The sequence below is a fragment of the Salvia splendens genome, chromosome 22, assembly GCF_004379255.2.
Source record: "Salvia splendens isolate huo1 chromosome 22, SspV2, whole genome shotgun sequence".
In the NCBI taxonomy this organism is placed as follows: domain Eukaryota; kingdom Viridiplantae; phylum Streptophyta; class Magnoliopsida; order Lamiales; family Lamiaceae; genus Salvia; species Salvia splendens.
The window spans coordinates 3542427-3565414 of NC_056053.1; the positions used below are offsets into that span (position 1 = coordinate 3542427).

At 33.7% G+C, this 22988-nt stretch overlaps 1 protein-coding gene and 1 long non-coding RNA gene across 3 annotated transcripts; both read right to left on the reverse strand.

Moving 5' to 3' along the window:
• Positions 1-26: 26 nt before the first annotated feature.
• LOC121786468 lies at positions 27-816 on the reverse strand. The gene is made up of 3 exons (XR_006047198.1): positions 708-816; positions 479-592; positions 27-323 (listed from the first exon to the last, which is right to left on the reverse strand). It is a non-coding gene; the product is annotated as an uncharacterized LOC121786468 (long non-coding RNA).
• Positions 817-13511: 12695 nt separating this feature from the next.
• Positions 13512-15702, reverse strand: LOC121786311 (epoxide hydrolase 4-like). 2 transcript variants are annotated; one of them, XM_042184920.1, is made up of 7 exons: positions 15553-15702; positions 15142-15401; positions 14354-14764; positions 14096-14185; positions 13959-14026; positions 13718-13866; positions 13512-13629 (listed from the first exon to the last, which is right to left on the reverse strand). In XM_042184920.1, the coding sequence occupies exons 2-6, from the start codon at positions 15355-15357 to the stop codon at positions 13719-13721; spliced, it is 933 nt and encodes a 310-aa protein (XP_042040854.1). In that variant the 5' UTR covers positions 15358-15401; positions 15553-15702; the 3' UTR covers positions 13512-13629; position 13718. The 2 variants fall into 2 exon arrangements, with proteins under 2 accessions (XP_042040854.1, XP_042040853.1); XM_042184919.1 differs by having other exon boundaries at positions 13512-13866.
• Positions 15703-22988: the final 7286 nt, after the last annotated feature.

Sequence of the window (22988 nt, forward strand, 5' to 3'; positions counted from 1 at the left end):
TTTTTATAAATTGTTGTTTTTGAATTTTTAGGATTTTTAATTTTAAATTTTCAGGGTTTGTAATATTTAATTTTCGAATGAACATTGAAATTTTTTCTTTATTAAATTTGTCCAACGTTTTCAATTTTATAACTAAAATAGTTAGTAATTATGAATAGTGCAATTTAACGTTTGTAGTCCAGATACCCTTTTGTTGGACAGCATGGTATGGGATGCCCTTTAATCGGGCCACAACTATTTATCACATCATTATTTCCTTCATTTTCTGCTTCAGATCATAACTCCCACAATAAGGCGTACACTCCCCGCACCTCTTCACGTGCCTTACACGATAATTTATCATATTCAGTGTTTTAGTTGTAAAATTGAAATACAATAAACAATACTAGCATGCAACACAAAATTGCTTCATTTATACTGAAAAATAAAAATGAAAAAGCACGTCAGTGTTAGAAAAAGTTGGTGCGTGTCCAAGTACCTCGATCAAGTCTTCTTGGAGGATGGTGAGAATTTGTTCTTCGCGCACAACGGGCTTCAAACTCACGTATAAATTCGTCGGAGCATTGAAGGAAGTACTCGTCACGAGCAACTACTACATCAACGAATGCACAGAAATGTTTCAGTCATGCATGTTAATTTACTATGTTAAGCTTTGGTACAGCTTGCATGTTTACACTTGAATTATAGAAGTAAGTAAGTGTAGTTACCTTTAACAATTAATCCACATCAAAATATTGCGTCATAGAGTATTTTTCAACACAGACTAGTCACGGCCCCTATCTACGCAGATATTTGTAGTAGTAATGAATTGAATAGGGCAAATATGTACTCCTAGTATAGGAAAAGCAACCAAATAATCTTCTTTTTTTTAAAGCACTAAATAACAATTTTCCTCATCCTCCTCTCCCACCACATATTTAAGTCAACTTCAACAGTTACTATGTTAGATTAAATCATGAATACTACTCTTTTCATTTTACCGTAGTTGAATATTGGTAGTTCTATTATACTCCGTAGTAAAAAGTAATTTTTTTCATAAAAAAAAATTAATACTTATAAAATCCTTTTTACTAATAAAAAATTAGCTTTTAATGAACTTATGTTTTAAAATATTGAAACAAGTGCTAATCATTTTGAATAAACTTTATATACACACGTCATGGTTAGAGAAAGTATAGTAAGATGTTGAATTGGTGCAATGAGCTGTGCAGCAATAAATGTAAACACAAGCCAAACTAAACTAAAAAGATTGATTGGAATAAAGAGTAGACACACGAAAAACCAATTGTAAATAAGGAATGCAGTTTGATAAAATTTGAAAAAGAACAGACTACCATATATGTGGTTGAAGCAGAAAAATTGGTTTAACTAAGTGGTTTTCCACTGCACTTGTCTATGTGCAACACAGTAATAAAAACAAAAGAAACAGATAGAGAAAACGATGAAGTTACTTTTGCGTCGCGGAAATGTGAGTCCGACACTACTGTTCATTTGATTTTGTGGTTTTTGGGTATCCCAAAAAATAATATCGTGACAGCAAATAATCATATGGAGTATTATTTGTCTGGTTCCAATTTACACAGGGAAAAGTTTCATTCATCATTTTTTTTAAATTCATGTATGTTACTGCCTCCGTCCCACGAGAATCTGCACTCTTTCCTTTTTAGTTCGTCCCACAAAAATATGCACTTTCTAATTTTGGAAAGTCTTTTCTTTTTAATGAGGTGAGACTCGTTCTCCACTAACAATACTTTATTTACTTTTCCTCTCTACATCTCTCTTACTTCACCAATTTTATATTTAAACTCATGCCGACCCCAAAGTGCTTATTCTTTGGGGACGGAGGAAGTATATAATAAGAGAATCATATTGCATATACTATATGGCTTTAGACTGTAGTATCAATTTTGGTGTCCCATTCAATTTTTATAATTTTATTTCATCTATTTTCTTTTATAATGATTTTGTTTGTGTTGATTTCATTACATAATCATCCATCGAAGGATCCAATTTTCGGAAATGGAGGGGGCCATATATAGCTATTTTTTTTGGTCACAGGGGCGACGTCGAAAACAAACAAGGGTAAACATGGAAACCCGCCCTGAATCGGTCGTTGTAATCATTGACTAAGTTACTTCCACCAAATTAAGGAATATAAATATATTTATAAATTGAATACTCAATAGACACTCCCAAATGTATACATTGACGAAAATAAAAATTATGATATACTCATGTAACCGCAAAAAAAAGAGTGCTATTTGTATGTAAATATATTAATTTTAATATTTTTATTCTTATCATAAATACATGAATTTTGGATTTTTTTTTCAAAAAAATTCATACATGAAAAATCGAAATGAACGGAGTAATTTATAAATTATGTGGCAATAAAAGTTTATAAGTCATCTTGAGTAATAATCTTTTCTTGCTCTTTCTCTTCCTTTCCATTATATTCCGTGTATCTTCCGAGACTCTCTTCCCACATCTCTTATTTTCTTCACACTCTCTTCTCCCATCTCTCATTTCAGATTATGGGGGGAATATTGAAATGTTAATATTCGTATCTTTTAAGAAAGTATTGTCGCAGACGTTGAATGAAATACATTGGAATATGTTTATTACATACAATACTTAGTTATATATATGAAATAAACTTTTGGGTTATCGGGTTAATTTTAACAATTTATTGTTATCATACCAAGTTTCATTCGAGGAATTGATACATTCATATGGTGTAAAAGAAAATGCATGAAGAATAAGAGCATCCGCAATGGCGCACGTCGGGGCGGAATTCCCACCGGCGTGCGGGAATTCCGTCGCTGACGTCCGCCATTGTGCATGACCGCAACGGATACGGAATTCCCCCGAGGACGTCGTAGGTCCGCGACGTTAAGCGGAATTCCACCATTGTGTCGACTCCCGCGGAATTCCGCTTTATTTCATTTTTATATTGTGGGAATCCCGTCGGGAATTCTGCGGGGAATTCCGCCATTGTGCAGTGGGAATTCCGTATGACGTGGCAGTGTAGTGGGAAGTCCTTATGACGTGGCAGGAGGTGTTTTTGGAATTCCGCGGGGAATTCCGCAGGGACATCTGCGCCACTGCGGATGCCCTAAGGAAGGAGAAGAGACACAAAAGAGAGAAGGGAGATTTAATTTTATTTTTAATTATTTACATCAAAATTCCATATCTGTGTTAATTTGTTATTTACGAGAAAATTTAGAAAGTTCAAGTCTTGTGTTCAATAACTAAAGTGAGGAAAATTTCATAAATTTAATATCTCATTTTAAACTTTATTTTTTTATCATAAATTTAATCCCTCATTTAAATACACGGCGAGAGTCTTCTTTTCAACCAAAATTTTATTTTTCAGTTGCCACATCATCCAACCTCAACTAATTCAATTTTTCAAAATTAAATTCCTGAATTCAAAATAAATTAAAGAATAATGAAATATGGTCTCAATTTTATCTAAAATACTTATGGATAATTCAAAATGACAATGGACGGGTGGAGCATTGAAAATAGTAAGAAGGGTTCAATTATTTACCTGAAAATATTGACGAGAACTGTTATTTAAAGCTGATGATTTGTGGGGTAGTCTAAATGTCTATTCACATTCGAATTTTTCATTTTCCCAATACAAAATAATTATTGTATTCTATGTAGAGAGTCGAGGAATCTCTATTCCACTTGTCCAATGACAGTGGTGAAGAGATTTAAATTGAACATTTTTTTGTCTGAAAATATTCTGGGGAACACTGTACTCAAATTCTTTCCATGCATAAGACCATATACAATAACGCCTAGCCGACCGCCCAGCTGAGCGCCGGCGCTGGGCAGTTCGCTAGACGGTCTATTGCAGTCGCCCAGCGGACGAATGGAGAGAGAAACCACGCAGCGCTAGGCGGTTTCGTAGCGCTGGGCGATCCGCTCGGCGCTATTGCAGCGCCCGGATCGCCCAGCGCACCGCCGAGCGCGAAATTTAAATTTTTTTTTTCCGAAACCCTATATATACAAGATCAACAATGAGAAATGGATCTCAACAACGAGCCTAGTTCCGGGAGTAGCGGATCACAAACTCCGTCGATTAAATTTTTCTCGTATATGTCTCGTAAATTAAATTTCGTATATTGTGTGATTGTTAATTATTTCATTTTGTATATATTTGTTAATAGTGATGTGGATATTACGTGACTAGGCTATGACTGGGCTATTGTTGGGCTATTTGCTTGTTTTGATGATGTGGCAGGAGGATTTTTAATGTTGATGATGTGGCAGTGGCTAGGCTATGGCTGGGCTATTGCTGGGCTATTCCTATTGTGGATGGACTAAAAATACATACTTATATACTAATCAAATGCAGTATTATACGGAGTAGTACTTGTATTTATTTAATGGCAACTTTATGTGTTGTTACAATTGCATACAATCAATGTAATTTATGTTTTCTTGTCATTTTATGACAGCGATATTTGAAGAAACATTCCAACCTTTTTAGGAGTTACTGTATGTTTCATTTCAGTTGTATGAAATCTATAGATTATACAATAGTCCCAAAAACAAGCTTACGTGATAAAAGTTTTCTATTTATGTATCAACTTTTACTGCAAATCATACTCTGTTTAATTATTTTTTAAATCATTTTTTTCTGTTTTTAATTATTTTTTTGAATTTTTTCTATGTGGCATTTCTAAAGAAAAATGTGTGGAATGAGGAAAATAAATTATTAAGATTAAATAGTGCGGGGGAGGAAAATTTATAGGATAGTGGAAAATACTTGCTATTACTAGTGACCGAGGTACTATAAGATTTCTAAATCAATTTCAGTTTTACTTATTTTTTATGAGTTCGGGATTGTACCAAGAAGATGGTATCCCCATTAAGAAAAATATTTTAAATGAGTCATTTACCTATAAACAGTGAAATATATACTCCCTCTATAAGTCAATAGGAGTCTCGTTTTTCCATTTTAGTCCGTCTGTGAATAGGAGTCTCGATTCACTTTTAACATAAATGGTAATAGGGTTCCACTTTCAACTAACTAATTTTACTCACATTTTATTTAAAACTAATATATATACAAGTAGGACCCCTATTCCACGAACTTTTTTTCCACACACTTTTCTTAACATTTCTTAAAACCCGTGCCGCTAATAAATGAGACTCCCAATAGAAGACGGAGGGAGTAGTTAAAATTAAGACTCAAAATCTATGCATTTAGGGTTTACCATGGTCATCATCCCAATCAAGGGAGAATAATTGTAGTGGTAATTGCCATCATCCAAATCTTTTATACGCCAATTCTAAGACCATCCACTACGGGTCTCGCCGGCGTCTCGTGTCCCGTCCCGGAGAGACGGGACCCCGGCGCGACGCGTTGCAGCTCGCCGTCCCGTCCCGCGTCTCGTTCCGCGTCGCGTCCCGTCGAGCCAAGAGACGGGTTGTCTCGCCACGCGCCTAGGCGACGTGCGTGACGCCCACTCGCCGGCCCGCGAGTGGGGCGTCGTCACGTGCTGACGCAATAAAATTTTTTTTAAAAAAATTGAATTTAAAAAAAAATAAAATAAAAATAAAAGAAAAAATTTTTTGTAACGGTAATAATACCGTTTTTTTGTTTTTTTTTTAATTTTTTTATTTTTAATTAATTTTTTTACTCTATAAATACTCATAAACTCATCCTCATTTCATACACAACTACACATCTATTCTTCCTATCATCTAAATTTTCTCTCAAATTTTCATATAACAACTCAAGATGTCCGGAGACGGCGACGGCGACGGCAACTACGGCGGTTCCGGCTCTGGCAGGTGGGATCTCAACGCATTCGGCAATTGGGTGACCATAATCAACAAATTGGGCGGTTCCGGTTCGTCAACGCCGGGGACCCAGGGTTCGGCGACGCCGGGGGGTACCAACCACCCAATTTTGACCTTGATGCATATGTCAGTCCCTCCGCCCCGCGGTATTCGCAGGGATTATCCCAGATCCGGGAGGATTTTCCCGTTGATCCCACGCCGGGAGTAGGGCGAGGCGGTGGAGGTGGCCGAGGCGGTGTACAACCCCAGGCGGGCGAGTACGAGGAGGAATAGGAAGAGGATCTAGGCCGGCATCCGTACAACAACCTCGAAACGCTGGTGGTGTACAACGTCTGGATCACCGTCTCGTACGATCCCATCGTCAGGAATCAACAGTCCCGGAAGTGTTTCTGGGAAAAGGTCTGCGAGGTCTACCAACAGATAAAGCCGAAAGGCTCCCGCAAGCGCAAATTTAAAATGCTCCGCTCTCACTTTGACCGAGTCGACCGACAAGTTAAAAAATTCTGCGGCATCTACTAGGCCGAAGAGGCGCGCTACCAAAGCGGCGCCATGGCAACCGACATTTTGACGTCCGCTTTGCGCGCCTACTACCAGGACGAACGTCATCAATTCAGATTTGTTGATGTTTGGTAGGCCGTTAAGGACGAGGAACGGTGGGCCGACGGTTTTCGCTCCAGCTCGGGCTCAACCTCGAAGCGCACGAAGCATACGGTGAGTGGCCAATACTCGTCTGGTGGTGACACCGCTGAGGGAATCAGCCAACCTGAGGCTGAATCCCAGGAGTTTGCGGGTACGGTCGGTGATGCTGGAGGATCCGCGAGTGGGCGTCGTCGGCCGCAAGGGACGAAGGCGGCAAAAGCGGCTAGAGCAAGGAAGTGCCGAGGCGAATCAAGCCAGCCGGCCTCGGGATCGGGCTCGCGGGGAGGCTCGGACACACTTATGGTGGCGTACATGACCGCCACAATGGCGGACACTTCCCGCTTCTCGTACGCCCAATTCACGGCCTGGTGGAACGGAATTGTGCATATGGCAGCACAACTTGGCCTTCCGACTCCCCCTCAACCTCGACCGCCTCCGGAGAATGATTAGCCGGCGGAGTAGTTTTTTTATTTTTCTTTAAATTTGTATTTTAAAGTATGTTGTGTGTTTTTTTATGTTGTGTGTTTTTTAATAAAGTGTGTTTTTAATAAAGTGTGTTTGTTTTAATTGAATTGGGTTGGGAAAAAAAATAAAAAATGAAATTGAATGAATAGTATTTAAGGGACGGAATAAGAGATGGAGCGTTCCAGGTTCCGTCCTCTAGTTAAGGGATGGAGGAAAAAAGAACAGTGAGGCCCTCAAATAGTGGTCAAATAGTATTTACGGGACGGTATAGAGACAGCGTAGTAGATGGCTATGCTCTACATGCCCCTTCATAGATATTTCGTGACCAATGAGATGATAGAGGAACCTAAAATGCAAACAACTAACTAAACCAATGAGATGATAGAGGAACCTAAAAAGCAAACAACTAACTAAGTTGTTAATTGGCTTCATGGGCAAACTAAGATATTCATGGATATCTCATCTAAAATGATTGATAGATTGAAGAACTTTGAAGAACATTTCCGTCATGGGATCTACAATACTGTCCATAACACCAAAACTTAGATAACAGAGATAGTTACTCAAATTTCCACCTCTATTGGACTTTAACCACAAAAGGAAGAACAATGCAAAACTCGGTCTTACCACCTCTAATATAATTAAGAGTCATAATCGGATGTTGGATTCATAATTGAATTACTGATGAGTCAATGAAATTAAAATCCCACTATTTGAATGTTTAAACCTCGATAATTTATCATTATCTTCAATTTTTTTTATTTATTTCTTTATAAATTTATGAATAATACTACCCTCTCCGTTCCTTATTATGTGCCCTAGCCTTTTATTTTGAAATATATCTTATCTGGGTAGTGATAAAATACAAACTCTAAATATCGTACAAACTTTGATCTAGACCGTTAGAAAATATCATAGATGACAAAATAACAGCAACAAAAAATGTCAACACAACATCAACCATTGAAATTGTGTTGACATTTTTTGAACACAACATCAACCGTTGAAACTGTGTTGACATTTTTTATTGCTACGATTTTGTCATCTGTTGATATTCCAATGATCATAGTTTGAGATTTGTACAATAAGAGTTTGTATTTGATTATATCTCTATCTTATTAATTATTCCACTTCATTTACTACTATTTTGTAATAGACCCATTTTTCCCTAATTTATATTATTCAAATTTTATTACGAAATTAATATACTACTCCCTCCGTCCCGCACTACTTGAACTTATTTCCTTTCTGAGCGTCCCAAGTTATTTGCACTCTTTCCATTTTTAGTAACAATTTATACCTACAGCCGTAATTGTTGACTTTATCTATCACTCATTCCTTAATCTCCGTGCCCAAAAGGAAAGGTGCGAGTGGTGCGGGACGGAGGGAGTATAAAAATAGGGTCTATATTATATTAATTTTTTCATTCACTTTTCTCTGTATTTTCTTAAGGGTAAAATGAATGCTGGATAATGGGTGAAGGGGCTAGTAATATTTCATATGGAAAAATATCACGTCAAAATGCAGGTGTAAACTAGATCAGTAGTACCATGTAGAAAAAGCAGTGAAGCTGAATTGTTGATTGAAGGCATGGTGGAGACAGTAAGAATATTGAGCTGTTCAAAGCTTAGGTTTTAAGTAATGTACGATTATCATTATGTTCTGTCAAATTGATTTTACAACCCAATTAATTTTTTATGAAGAAACCAATTTTATTTAGTGTAGAGATGTTACGGAGTGTATGAAAATTGAAGACTGATTTGCAGCTAAATTGCTACTGATATAAGTACTCCAGTAGTATAATCATATACAGTACGGAGTAATATTTATATAGACGTAGATATATTTGTAGGTAGAAAAATATAGGAAGCTAGGGTTTATGTAGGATAGCTTTTCTGAGTAGCATTTGCTTTAAGTCTTGTCTATCACCACCAGTCTATCTGCCTATGATAGAAGATGAGGAAATAACAAATTAAATAAACACATACTCACATCTACAAGAAAACTACAAAATGGAAATGTTACCAGTTTTTTAATTAGTACTGTCCCCTTCTTAACTTTAAAATTTTATTTCACTTTTACCATAAATAATAAATAGTTTCATATTCCATTAACTTATTTCACTTCTATATTATTATAAAAGTAATATATAAGTGAGACTCATATTCTATTAAATTATTCAATCCACTTTTCTTTACATTTCATAAAACCCGTGTCATAACTAATTAGAACTCTTTAGTTGGGACAGAGGGAGTATTAGTTCGTCTAAACTAAATATTGAGTCATATTTTTTTTTGGATGACTCAATTAAGTTGAGTCATTTTTCTTTTGATAAAAAAAATATTTAATTGCTCTTACTTTATTCCATTACCTATTTTACTCTATTTTTATTTTTCCTACCATATCTTCAACTTTTCAATATAATTTCTTAATCTCTATGCTTAAAAATTTTGACTCAACTTAATTGGAACAGTAATGTATTATTTTACATTAGTGGCACATTTTCAACATACATAATGAAAAGACTGATGAATAGATATAAGATCGTTATTTTTCAACATACATAACGAAAAGAGTGATGAATAGATATAAGATCGTTAATTCTTTTCTTAAATAGGAGTAGTTTGGAAAATGACGTTGGATAATGAAATCTAATTCGTTATACTTCCAAAAAAATAAGTCCAGCAAACAATAACCTAGTTACAATGCCAAAAGGCCATTTAGATAGTAGGAGTAATTAGGCCTGTCGAAACGGGTAGCGGGTATTTTTCAACCCGACCCGATACCCGTCGGGTATCGGATACCCGTTACCCGCAAAAATCGGGATCGGGGTCGGGATCGAGTAGTAAATTTTCAAAATATCAGGTATCGGTATACCCGAATACCCTAATAAATACCCGATTAGAATTGTAGAGTAGATTATATCCTATATTTATACTGCACAAGTCCTTTATCATTTATCTTACTTTCAATGTGGGACAACTTGGTTAGCCATCACCTCTAGCTACTACCTCAAATATCATTCAAATTCAAATAGTAACATATAAATTTGAATCAAGTGAATGTATAATTTGGGAGGACTTGATCAAACAAACATAAATTTTTATTATTAATTTCGAATATTTAAAATGAAATAACTATCAAAAGAGTTTACAAAAATATTTGGACTTAAGACTAAAATATAATGTATCTAAAGGTGTAAACAAACATTAAAATTGTAAGATAAAGTCAAAGAACATTTTTTCAAAATATTTATTAAATATAATTGTAAACTAAGAAATTAGATTAATATTCTACATGTAACTATATAGTTTACCAACTTAGTATCTAACTTTTGTTAATTACTGTATATAGAAGGTGTGTCGTCTTATTTAGTTTCTACTCCATTTCATATTTAAAATTTTGTTAAAATATTAATCATTGTTACAATTGATTCTCTTTAATTTATGTTGAGTGTCTCTTCGCATGATGCTAATATCAGAAAATATAAATAAAAACATGAGTTGTGTATAGATAGATATAAGATGTTAATGAGCTTATTCACAAGGTTCAAATGCTATCCCACATCGCCTAAGTACTTAATAGTAGTCCCTTAACCAAATCTATACAAATATTGGCAGATGAACACTAATTAAATTAACTACGCCTGCGGGTGCGGGATACCCGCAATGCCTTGCGGGTCGGGTATTGGGTAGTATAAAATGTGTTTTTCGGGTTCGGGTACCTGTGAAATCGGGTGCGGGTACCCACGGGTATCCGTTTCGACACCCCTAGGAGTAATTATTTCCTCTATGCAATAATTCATTTTAGTGTAAATGTCACATGTGCAACCATTTATACTAAACTTAAATTTATATGAATATTCGTTATACTATGCATTTTTAGTTTTTAGTTTTGTTTTAGTGTAAACCTAAAAATATGTATTTTTACTAAAACACTAAAATTGAGATTGATTTTGAAATACTATTGAAACTAATTATCTATCTCATTTTAGGTTTTAGTGTACTAATATAAATAGTCTTTGGCCATCCTAGAAACATGTTATTAAACCTTCTTTTCCTTGCACTTTTTATATGGTGATGGATAATATTTCTATTCCAAGTGCACGCAGTCAAATGCCCTTTTTAGCTAAAACACTGCCCTAATGTTCTTTATCTCTTTTGATTTCTATCAACTCATATTCAATTGATATTGATCTTTATAAAGTAGTAATAAAAAATGGTTTACTCCCTAAAGTGTGATCACTTCTGATCGGAAAAACCCCTCTGGTAGAATACAAGAAGGCAAAACCCCTTTTCTGAGTAAGCTATAAATGCTTAATTATTATTCGGGGGAATATTTCTTTTGCAGTCTATTATTTTTTTAGATGGAAAAAAATGCTACGTCATATATTAATCTGATCTCTTTGGTGTTGTATTAATATTGGAGCTCAACACTTTCTACTTTACGCCAAATTAAAATTAACCACTTAGGTTTGTCACATTGGTTTTTGAGGTGACCTTTTTTCAACAATATTATGCTTAAAATCAAGAGAGAAATTGATTAGTGGGGGGAACTTGAGGTGACCTTTTTTCTTTACATTTTCTGTGTGCTAATTATCTTCTATTTGAATGAGGATCATATTACGCAATTTCCCTTTTTATGGAGTATGTTATTTTTCCAGGGGAAAAAAAGTTGCTTAATTTAACAAATAACACCATAAAGTGGGAAAATCAACCACAACCATCATGTGGCTCATGATTAATTTATACATATGAGCTATATAATTAAAATCTCTAGTAACGTTTGTCACCTTACATAAGTAATAGAAGAAACCCTCTTTGTCTGTGAACATAGACTGATTAATTATCATTGAACCACATATGTGTAACAACATATAAATACATAAATCAACTTATAAAGTTTTTCCATGCAATAGGTGATCACAATTAGTGCACATGTTAAAAAGGGTTAGTAAATGAACACTCTTTCTGAAAGAAAGAAGTTGTTGTCAAATGATTATTTTCACTATCTCTGCTGTGGACATGACTCTCCAAACTCACCTCCAAACCTTGTAGTATATGTGATTGGGCAGCAACGAATAAGTAGAAATAGTTACAGACTTACAGGAGACCACCTTTTACCAATAATATAAGTAGGCCACACATCATAGACATATGTCTAGATCACCATATATAAGGTAGCTGAGAAAACAAGACATTCTTTAATTTGCAGAGACAGCCCAGAAAAAAGAAAACAGAAACCCCCCAAAAATTAAATTAAAAAAAAAAGAAGAAGCTGCAATTGGAACAAATGGGATAAATTCCAAACTTATCTGTCAAGAATATAGTACCCTATGTCTGGGTGTTGATGGGATTATTTTGCAAATAAAAGCTATTTCAAACTTTTTCCAATTTGCATTTGTGTAGTTTGTTGTTTTTCTCGAGAGGGAAAGACACCCATTACTGATTACCCCATCCTATTCTTTTTACATGACATGACTAATAAAAGCACTCTACTCCATCACCATGTAATTTTCTTTCTTTTTACTCATATTGTTATCAAATTATTATTAAAAAAATTGGGCAATTTTAGTAAACTATTATTAGGCACGGTTTTGGTGCTGAGAAAACCCTAGATGTGGAGAAAAATAGATTTTGAAGATAGCTAGTACAATCGAGAGTATCACTTTTGACCGACAAACTTATTGCTTTTCTTCATCAATCCATGCCACTATGAATGGAGAAAATTGTTGTGGGGATTGTATACCTCATCATACTATATATTCTTTGATATCTTTTGTAATTAACACTAGTTAAAGTGTATAAGCCTACTACACACACAAACATATATATATGGGTTTTTATACTATAAAACCCTATAAAACACTAAGGATTAGGAGTATATAAATCTAAGGTCAGTATTAATAAATTTAATTAATCACTTATTCGTTGATTATTTACATATATATGCACTCGTTTTCAAGTAATATATACTGAAAAACTGAAATGTGACATCATCGACTTTCCGACTATATGATTCCCACTCCATTCATTATGAGAATAACACTTGATGGTTGTCTGTTTGAAAAATAATGATATTATACTGCTTTTGGGCACATGCTGGAATCGAGAGTATTTTGATTTAAAGAACATTTTAAAAAATGTTACTATATGAATAATTTGTTGGGGAAAAATGGACTTCTAATATGGATTATAATATAAGGCCCATCCCAAGTATTCGTTAAGAGTTGATTTTTTCAAAAATATAAGGCCCATGCCAAGTATTCTTTTGGTTAAGACTCGAATTCTTTGAATATAAGGCCCATCATAGGCCTCGATGATCCTAGGTAGAATGGGATTTAGGTTTGGAGGAATTCTAGGCAGCCTAGGACTATGTTTATTAGAGTTTTTTAGTTGTTATAAATAGATTCAATTGTAATTGTAGAACAATTGTATCGCCTAGGTAGAATGGATTTAGGTTTTGAGGAATTCTAGGTAGCCTGGGACTATGTTTATTAGAGTTTTTCGTGTTGTGATATATAGATTCGATTATAATTGTAGAACGATTGTACCGAAGAATAGTTCCTACATCAGATCATAATATATGTTTGTACCAAGATCAATAACTTATATAGAAAGATTACATCCCACACACTTTAAGGTATCCAAGAAAATCCACCAAAGTTGCCTTCAGTGCAAAAGAACAAATTTAAGACCACACCTAGTAGAAAGAAAAGAAAAAATGAACAAAATTAAGAGTTCATATTTATGTAGAATAAAGACAATAATTCAATTGCCTATATAGTTACATTATATAGATTCATTTGCTAGCTCTTCATCCAACTGCAAGGAAGCAAGAAATTTCTTGAGACAACTATTGTAGACACAAGGCCTTTCCAAGTGAACCAAGTGACCTGCTTTCTTTATGCCCTCAAATGTGGCCTTGTTTCCCAACTGCCTACATCACACAAACATCATAAATCAAAATTTTAAATTAAGATGACCTTTTTCCCTACAATTAAGTGTTCTAGCTAGTATTCATGAACATACTCTTTCATTTTTTGGGCAAGTTCCAGCTTAAATATTTGATCTTCCTCTCCCCATAGAAGATGTATTCTCTATAAGAAATGAAGATACATGATGTTATAGATCATATGTTTTTATTAGATGCTTGATTTTTATAATACCTTAGAAAAACATGGGATGATTGTCTCTTTGGTGCTAACCACAAGGCCTTCCAGCAGCTCAGCCCTTTCCTTTCTGTTGCTAAACATCACCTGTTCATTACCATTAAAAATGAAACGTTTCCTTTTTAAGATTGTAATACTAAAAATGACAAATTTTCTAAAATATAAACAATATTATCTCTATTTTTTCACTCTGTAAATTATTTTTTCTCTAATTAACTCACAAAACAGCGCTGTATAAAAGTAAGCGCAATCCACCTCGAGGAAGTCTCTATGGAGGCGATCGGGGAACCATAATTTCTTGTACGCGGCGACTTTGAGAAGCGCCTTACAACCCTTGACGGAGGTGGGGAGGAGAAGCTCGGAGGAGGAAGAGAAGCCGAGGTCCTCGAGGGTGGCGTTGCTAATGGAGTCCGTCATGGCCAGTATCGACCCGGAGATGACCATGGCGTCCACCATCTCCGGGTGGAGCTCCGCCATCTTGAAGGCCACCATGCCGCCGTAGCTGAACCCCACCACCGTGCATCTCTCTACACCCAGCTTCTTTAAGCCCTTCAGCAGACACTGTGCCTGGAACGTCGGCGACCTGTCCGAGCTGTCGGAGAAGGAGCCGCCGAAGAAGAGGAGGTCGGGGACGTAGACGGAGTACTTCTTTGTTAGAGATCCCACCTACCAATTCCAAAACATGTCATTTTTCGAACATACAATTCTTTCAAGATCGTTATTGAGTTATAAGTACGCAGCTGAGTTGGTAAGACATTTTCACTTACTATGTTATTACTATGTTATTCCCTCCATTCCTATTAGGAGTTCACATTTGACGAGATTTAAAAAATATAAATAAAAGTGGATTGAAAAAGTTAGTGAAATAACATGAGTTTCACTTTCATATTGTTTTATAATGAAATGTGAATAAAATAAGTTATTGGAATGTGAGACATACTTGTAAAAGTGAAAAGTAGACTCTAATTTTGGGTATGACTAAAATGGCGAAAGTAGATTCTTAATAGGGTACGAGGACAGAGGGAGTATAAAATAAATTATACCTGGAATTGCCAGGTGACTATGCCCTCACCGGCGAAGCCATGGACGAGCACTACTACTGGTTTAGTGCTCGTCTTGGGTTTCTTCTTTTGAGTCTCTCGAGGGACCCAAATGTTCATGACGGTGCCCTCGTCGATTTGGACAGTGTGAGGGACTATGCCGGCCATCTTCATCAGCCCATGTATGAGTGGCTTCTGAGCTGCTACTAGATTCACCATCGATCCTCTCTCTATTCCGTGTTTTTTTGTTGAAGTTCAGTCAGCTACAAAAAATATAGTTGATGGTAGATATATTAGTTATAGCATTATCAATTCTCCCTACGTCGAATTTGATGAACATTATGTATATGCATCATGTGATTGAGTGATCTCTCCAATTTCAGAGCTTAATTAAGATCTTAATTTGGAACTTACCTACTGATTTCGCCAGTAGCAGGATTCACCAAGTCCGAATTTGGAACTTTGCAGATATGAGTAATGGTGAGGTTGTAGCTATGAATATGATTTTTGAGACGAACCCCTTTAACGGCGGTGTTGTGTCAATATAATGGAATGGAATAAAGGTTAAGGCCATGCGAAATGACTAAAAGAATGTTCAACTTCAATATATACTATACTAGTAAAAATATCTCAATCATGCCAAAGCCCAAATATTACTTTAAGAAAAATTCAATAAAAAATGATTGTGAAAAAGTGGAAATGTTGAAAATTAACCATTTGATTAGTCAATATATATTGATAGTAAGTTTTAAAATATATAAACTGTAGTAATTTTTTGTGTAAATAGATTGTTGTATACATAGATCAAAAGTTTACACTATCACGAAAATTGAACAGCTTTGAGTAGATTGTATAGCTTGTTGTAAATAGATTGTTGTATACATAGATCAAAAGTTCACATTATCACTATCAAAAAGTACATGAGTTCTTGCATGAACATGAATCTTGATCTGTATATATGTCGGTGAGTACAATTTGTTATTACAGTTGAAGATCGGATTATATATCTATGCGAGATCATATTCCTAAGATCAAAGGATTAATTACATGAACTTTCGATTTCACAAGAGAGCCTTGAATTCTTTCTTTTCAGGTTTACACATGTTTATGAACTATTATTTCACCAAATTAGATGTGTATAAGTATAATACTCCGCTGAAAGTAATATACGGAGTATATTCATACCATATTTAATCGGTTAATTTCATTATGGGAGTGGGCCCTCCTCCTACTGTCCCTTGCACAAACCAATCCAACATATGACAAAAAAAATATCCTTGCTTTGTCACGCCACCAAATTCATTGTTCCTTGCACGAAATCATCCTTAAATAATTGTTGAATTTGGGTAACTAAGATACACAAAAAATTATACGTTAGTTGTTTGAGTTTTGGTCAACCACAACTGACAACCCCTCCCCATAAAAATGTAAATAAACGAATTTTTCTTATAGTGCGTTGTATCTGACTGAAAATTATGAAAGATATACTTTTACTTTTTCTTGGATAGAATAATTTACTTTTCTTGATATAATATAGTATCTAAATGTAAGATGCGAATTTTATAGAATGATTGATCGAGCAATACAAATCTTCAATTCAAGCTCAAATTCACTTTTTATGTTTAACATTAATTCATGATAGTATTATTCTTACGAATAGATGTGATCATATAATTTCATGTTTTTCACTCTAAAGAACATTAAATAATTTTAAAAAATGACCCACTGATATATGATCAAGGTTTTTGTTTTTAATGATAAAAAATTGAACACTCTTATTTTTCTTAATTGGCAGAGAAAATTAATTTAAAATGAACAAATATATTATACATTTGTAAATTCGTTAACAGGGATTATAATTTTGCAGGTTATTGTCGGCTGAGATTCAAGTAGTCACTATAAATCTATTCTTCCTTAAAAAGAAAAACAAAGAAATGTAGTTGGCGGTAGGGTAGCCAATATGAGAAACAAGTGTTTTTATTTGATGATTATTCGTTATTGTCACTCGATTTCAATATAATTAAAATGTTGGATCCTCGTTAATTTCTTGTTACTAGTAGGTTACCTACTTATGATGTTGCTGGTAGTTGAGGTCAAAATAAGGCGCTTGCTATATTATTATGTAATTTATCTTTGATATATCTCTTCCAAATATTGATATTGATGCTTTGGTTTGGTACATGTTTTGGCCGACGCCTATCAGTAGAATCTACTCAATTACGGGATTGTTACAACTTTAATAATTTTTCAACTGATTGAGTTTTTGAATGGGTAAATGAATCATGTTTATATTAAAATTAAAGTCAAATATGGACCATGAAATCAAAAAATAAATGGTGGAGATCTAAAATTTTCGGCGGTCATCATTTTAATGTGAATAGGACATTAATGGATTAAATATCTGAGATATACATATTCAATTCGAAAACCCTTCCAAAAGTTGTGTATTTTTATACAATTAAATCTAGCTAATATAAAATTATATAATAGTACTAATAAACTACGAAATGGGAAAAATGTAAAATAACCAAGTCCAACTTCGGGTCAAGCTTTTGTGGCCCAATAATAAAGAACCACCATCAACCTAAGGGCTTTTGGTTATAACTACTTTAAAGCCCAACAAAGAATAATCTTTCTCAGATTCAAGCTCTAGTTAATGGCCCAAAACATTGGGTTCAGTATATCTTACGAAACATATGGAGTACTCCTACTAATTTTTAATAAGCAACATAAAATTTTTAATAGCACTATAAAATATTTGAAATTAATTATTTTTCTAATATTGTACCCCCTAATCGTTTTCCATTTTGAGTTGTGATAGTACGGATGATAAAAAAAATTAAGTGATTATTTGGTCACCAAATAAATAGTGCTCCCTTCTTCCGATAAATTTTCCATTTCGCCATTTTTGTTCGTCCTCGAATAAACTTCTCATTTATTTTTTACTATTTTTTATAATGGATCTCACAGTCCATTAAATTTATCTCACTCACATTTTATTATAAAAATAATACACAAAAGTAGGATCCAACTTCTACTAAAGTTTTCAAACATCTTTCTACTCCATTTGTCTCATCTCAAGTGATTGACTGTTTTTCGACAAGTGTTTAGGGAAAATGATAATAAATAATTAAAGTGAAGAGAAAGTAAAGTAAGCAAGAGAATAGTGTGAATACGACTCTCTTCTATATTATTTTATCTCTTACTTTACTTTATTTTCACTTTAACTATATATTATCGACTTCATAAAACAACGGCCAAAAAGAAATCAATCATTTGAACTGGGATAAATGAAGTACTATATTTCTTAAAACTCGTGACGAATCAAAATTTCCCTTGTATATGGACGGAGGAAGTGTAAGTTTTTATGGCAAATTGTTGATTATGGTTTTCTTTGGTTTATTTAACACTGTTAGTTAATTTTGCAAAATGCAAATTTTAAAATTGACAAATTCTACCGACACCTTTTATTTATAACAAATACTCATATTTATTTGTAAATGCAATAAAAATGAAATATATATAGAAGAGAATCCAATTCATTGACGAAGACAGAAAATATTCATTGTCAGTGAGTCAATTATCTAACTAGTAGCCTTGATTTAAATATTATTATAATCCTTCCAGCACATAATTTCGTTAAACAGCATCTGTGTTGGGTAGAATCTAACATTAAACTAGTTAAGACTTATACATGCATATTAATTGGACACACTCACATTATACTATTATACTAGTATATAACAATCAGTCACCAGATGGTACAACAAGGTAGACTTTCTAAAATTTTATTAAATTAGAAATTATATAATAATTGGACAAACTCTCATTATATATTAAGTCAATTAGTGTAGTTGAACTGCCAGCTCCAAGGGAGTAAGTAGGCAAAAACAATGTAGGAGTAATAATACAGCAATTGAAAAGACCAAAGACGGATTATGATTTCAAACAGGAATGGTTCAATAATTAATTGAGATCTGCATGAAATTGAGCTAATTGAAGACGTTTCTAGAAGAAGTGATAAAAATATTATACTACTATAAAAGACAATTCAAAATTTTAAACTATATTGGATTTAAAATTTAGTGGCATTATGTACATATACAATATATGTATATTGGTTTGTGTTAAAATGACACCTCTTAAAGTGACACTGTGACACTACGTATCCATCATTATTAACGTTACACAACAATAGTATAAACGCTAGACAGCAATCTATAGATTGCTGTCTAGCTTATTGGATATTGTTGGGCGAGAAAAATTGTTGTATAGTGTATTGGATATTGCTGGCCGACAAAATTTACCATTGAACATTTTTTATGATTGCCACATGGTAGCTGATTATTCATCCATATGTACAAATGATTGGCTAAGAATGGTGGTATGATGTTACTTTAAGAGGTGTTGTCATTTTAACGCACCCCATATATGTATATTTATCTTTATTCTTCATAATATTAACGATTAAAAAAACTATCCTACATAATATCTGGACAAATTAAAAATGATCGTATATTTAATTGTCTTTCCGTAGACAAATTAGTAGTAGTATATTAGTAGTATCATATATATAGACATTACTATAGCGGATTCACGTTATTTATGCTATTAACAAAAAGAAGGTTGTTCAATTCGAGCAACGTGATTAATAAATTGGGTTTTAATTCCTTATCAATTAATAGCAAACCCGGGAATATACGAAATTAATTATAAAATTAGCGACAACAACTATAAAATTGTTCGTGATTATCGTTAAATTCCATGCTCCACCAAATTAGAGTTTATAGGAGTACTTTTTTTGGACCTCTAACTAACTCCATTAAAGATTAGAAACAAACTTTTTGACATTTGGATAACATAATCACTTCATGTTATTATATATTTTTTTATTCACGCAACATAAAACTCAATTATTACGACAAACAAATTGCAATTTAATTGATCGACGTTGTTCGTTTAAATTTTTGGTTGATGTAAGTTATAACTTAGTTATCATAAATTTTACTCCATTGCTTAAAGTAAATGTCGATGTGACCGGTGTTGATTTCAGCAACTACTTGTTTTCTAGGTTCAAACAAACTACTTCATGGTGTTGATATTTCACCTATATTAATTTATATGAATAAAATAAATACTACATCGGAAGAACAGGTGAAGAATGGTTGAGTATGGTTATGGCACAATAACATAATTAATTCAAGTATTAATTATGTAGTGAATTTTCGTAATAACTTTTTAAATTTATAATATACATATGGAACTTTTGGAGTGTCCAAAAAATCAAATGTACTTAAATAATGTATGTTGAAGTTTATTCATACCAGGCTAATGAAAACTACACACACATAAATATATTTATAGTTAATAAAATCAAAATGTTTGAATTTAAATGTGTGGGAATCATTCTCAATTGATTTTGGAAGAAATCGAGGTGTAAACTATGATAGTTGTATAATTGGTTAACAAAGGAATTGCATGGTTGCCTTTACAGCCAAATTATAGTATTAGTATCATTGATGCTGCCTCTATTCTCAAGTCAAGCTTTCTTGATTCTAGAATATATCATCCAATAAATTGAGGTTTGAGTGCAAAATACATTATTGTGTTGCGTAAATGCTCATATCATTGTGTAACACAATACAACTGATATCGTATTTTAATTTTATAAACCAACTATATTCTTTTTTCTCTTAAATTAGTATTTTGACGGTAAGATCAGACTATTTTGGATTCACTATTTACCGAGACCTCTTTGGTTTTATACAAGATAGCTCAGTCAAACTATCAACCAAGCGACTGATTTACAAAGAGCCCTAGCTATTACAGCAGTAGCTAGCTAATTATCTCGGACTTGCAATCTTGGACCCGAAGCTCCAAGGAATCACCGAGAACCTGCACACTTTATACTCAAGTTAGTAACACAACACAAGATCCTCTCGGATCTGAACAAGTAATACAGAATATAGAGAGAAATCAAAGGAATCGCATAGATCTAAGAGATATGGCTCAGCCACCCGCTAATAGTACAGATCTATTCACCAAAAACCACGATCCAAGGGAGCACCGTTGAATCCAACCGAGAAAACACTTCTCCACCACAGATTCAACCCAAAACCACTCCACAGCCTCTGATCTATTCACTCTCGGAACCACACTTCACAAGAAACCTCTCAACAGAAAACCCTAGCTTCTCCAGAACCCAAGCAACCGAACTGGTTGCTTTCCCCACACACGTTTTATCACTCAAATATCTGTGAAAAACTGTAGTCAGAGGTGAGCAAAAAAACCGGAAACCGAATATCCGAACCGAACCAAACTGAAATTTTGAAATTCGGTTCGGTTTTTTCGGTTCTTCGGTTCGGTTCGGTTTTAAAAATAAAAAATTCGGTTTTTCGGTTCGGTTCGGGCGAAGAAAAAAACCGAAAAACCGAATTATATATATATTCTATTGATTTAATATATTATATTATATATAATATATATTCTTTTAATATATTCTACTATATAATATATATTTTATAGTAATATTAATTTTATATTATATATAAATATTCTATTAGTAAAATAAAATAAAATACACATATATAAATATATATATCTATATTATATTTATTTTTTCAGGTTTTTCGGTTTTTTTTCGGGTTTTTCGGTTTTGTTCGGGTTTTTCGGTTTTCAATTTTTCGGTTTTTCGGTTTTTCGGGTTCGGTTCGGTTTGGATTTTGAACTAAATTCGGTTTTTCAGTTTTGGTTCGGTTTTGGCAAAAAACCGAACCAAAATCCGAATGCACACCCCTAACTGTAGTGAAACAACCGGAGAAACCATCGGAGAAGAAGAACAGTCAAAGGGAAACTAAATCGCCAGAGAGCAAAGAGAGAGAGAAGTGAGAGAGTGTAAAGTGTAAAAGTGAGGCTGTGGAGTGGAGAGAGAGTATATATATCACCCAAATAATTGGGCTAGGGCAAAGCAGAAGCCCAAGCTTCCTGAATAATTGTCCACCAACATAACAACCCACATAATCAACATTGACGAAACGAGTTCTCATGATCAATTGGTCTATATATAACCTAATTAGACTTGGTAAAGGAGATTCAAAATTTTTAATTGTGCATCTAATTTCTCTCTTCCACTCTATTTTATTTCAATTAAGTCTCTAAAAATCATTTTCTTAAATCATGTGCCAAAGAAACACTTAATTACATATGGAAGAACATAAGGAATACTATTAAATTATTATTTACAAATTAAGAATATGATGTAGTAATATTTTTTTGAACAGAATCCGTAATAGTAATTCTCTATTAATTCTGTAATTGTGATAACTCAATCTCAATCTACTAGCTAAATAGAAAACATCTTACAAATCTAGTTATACTTCATCGTCGAAGATAAAGATGACTTTGAGTACTCATACCAAACTTGCAACTGATGGCTGGGAGAATGACGCAATGGGTGGTCAAATGTAAATAAAATCAGTTGGGATTTCACATAGAGTTATAGATTATGTACTAAAGCAAAGATTTTTTTTTGGATTGTCAAGATTTTTTGTTTGGTTTTTGCTGTATAGCATAAAAATTGCACTTTAATTGAAGATCTGAAAATTTATATACTAGAAATATGAAACAATCATAAACCCTAACAATTTATTACTACTACTATTAACTACAGAATGCAACTTTAACGGCAAAAAAATTTATTTTAATTGATCCAATCCCATTTAATAATCGTAAAAAAAAAAAAAAATTGAGATATATGGGTGTGACACCTGGTGTCTCAAATAGTCGTTTTCATGAATATGAGATCTGATATTTTGCATTCATGTTATTCACAATCGTTACATTTTCGTTGT

Bases quoted from the DNA above. Each gene is read 5' to 3' on its own strand.
- LOC121786311 (XM_042184920.1), bottom strand. From the start codon at position 15,357: ATGGTGAATCTAGTAGCAGCTCAGAAGCCACTCATACATGGGCTGATG. The intron at 14,765-15,141 runs GTATAATTTATT...TGGAATTGGTAG, and splicing joins TAGTCACCTGGCAATTCCAG to GTGGGATCTCTAACAAAGAA. The intron at 14,027-14,095 runs GTATTATAAAAA...CATTTCTTATAG, and splicing joins TCATCCCATGTTTTTCTAAG to AGAATACATCTTCTATGGGG.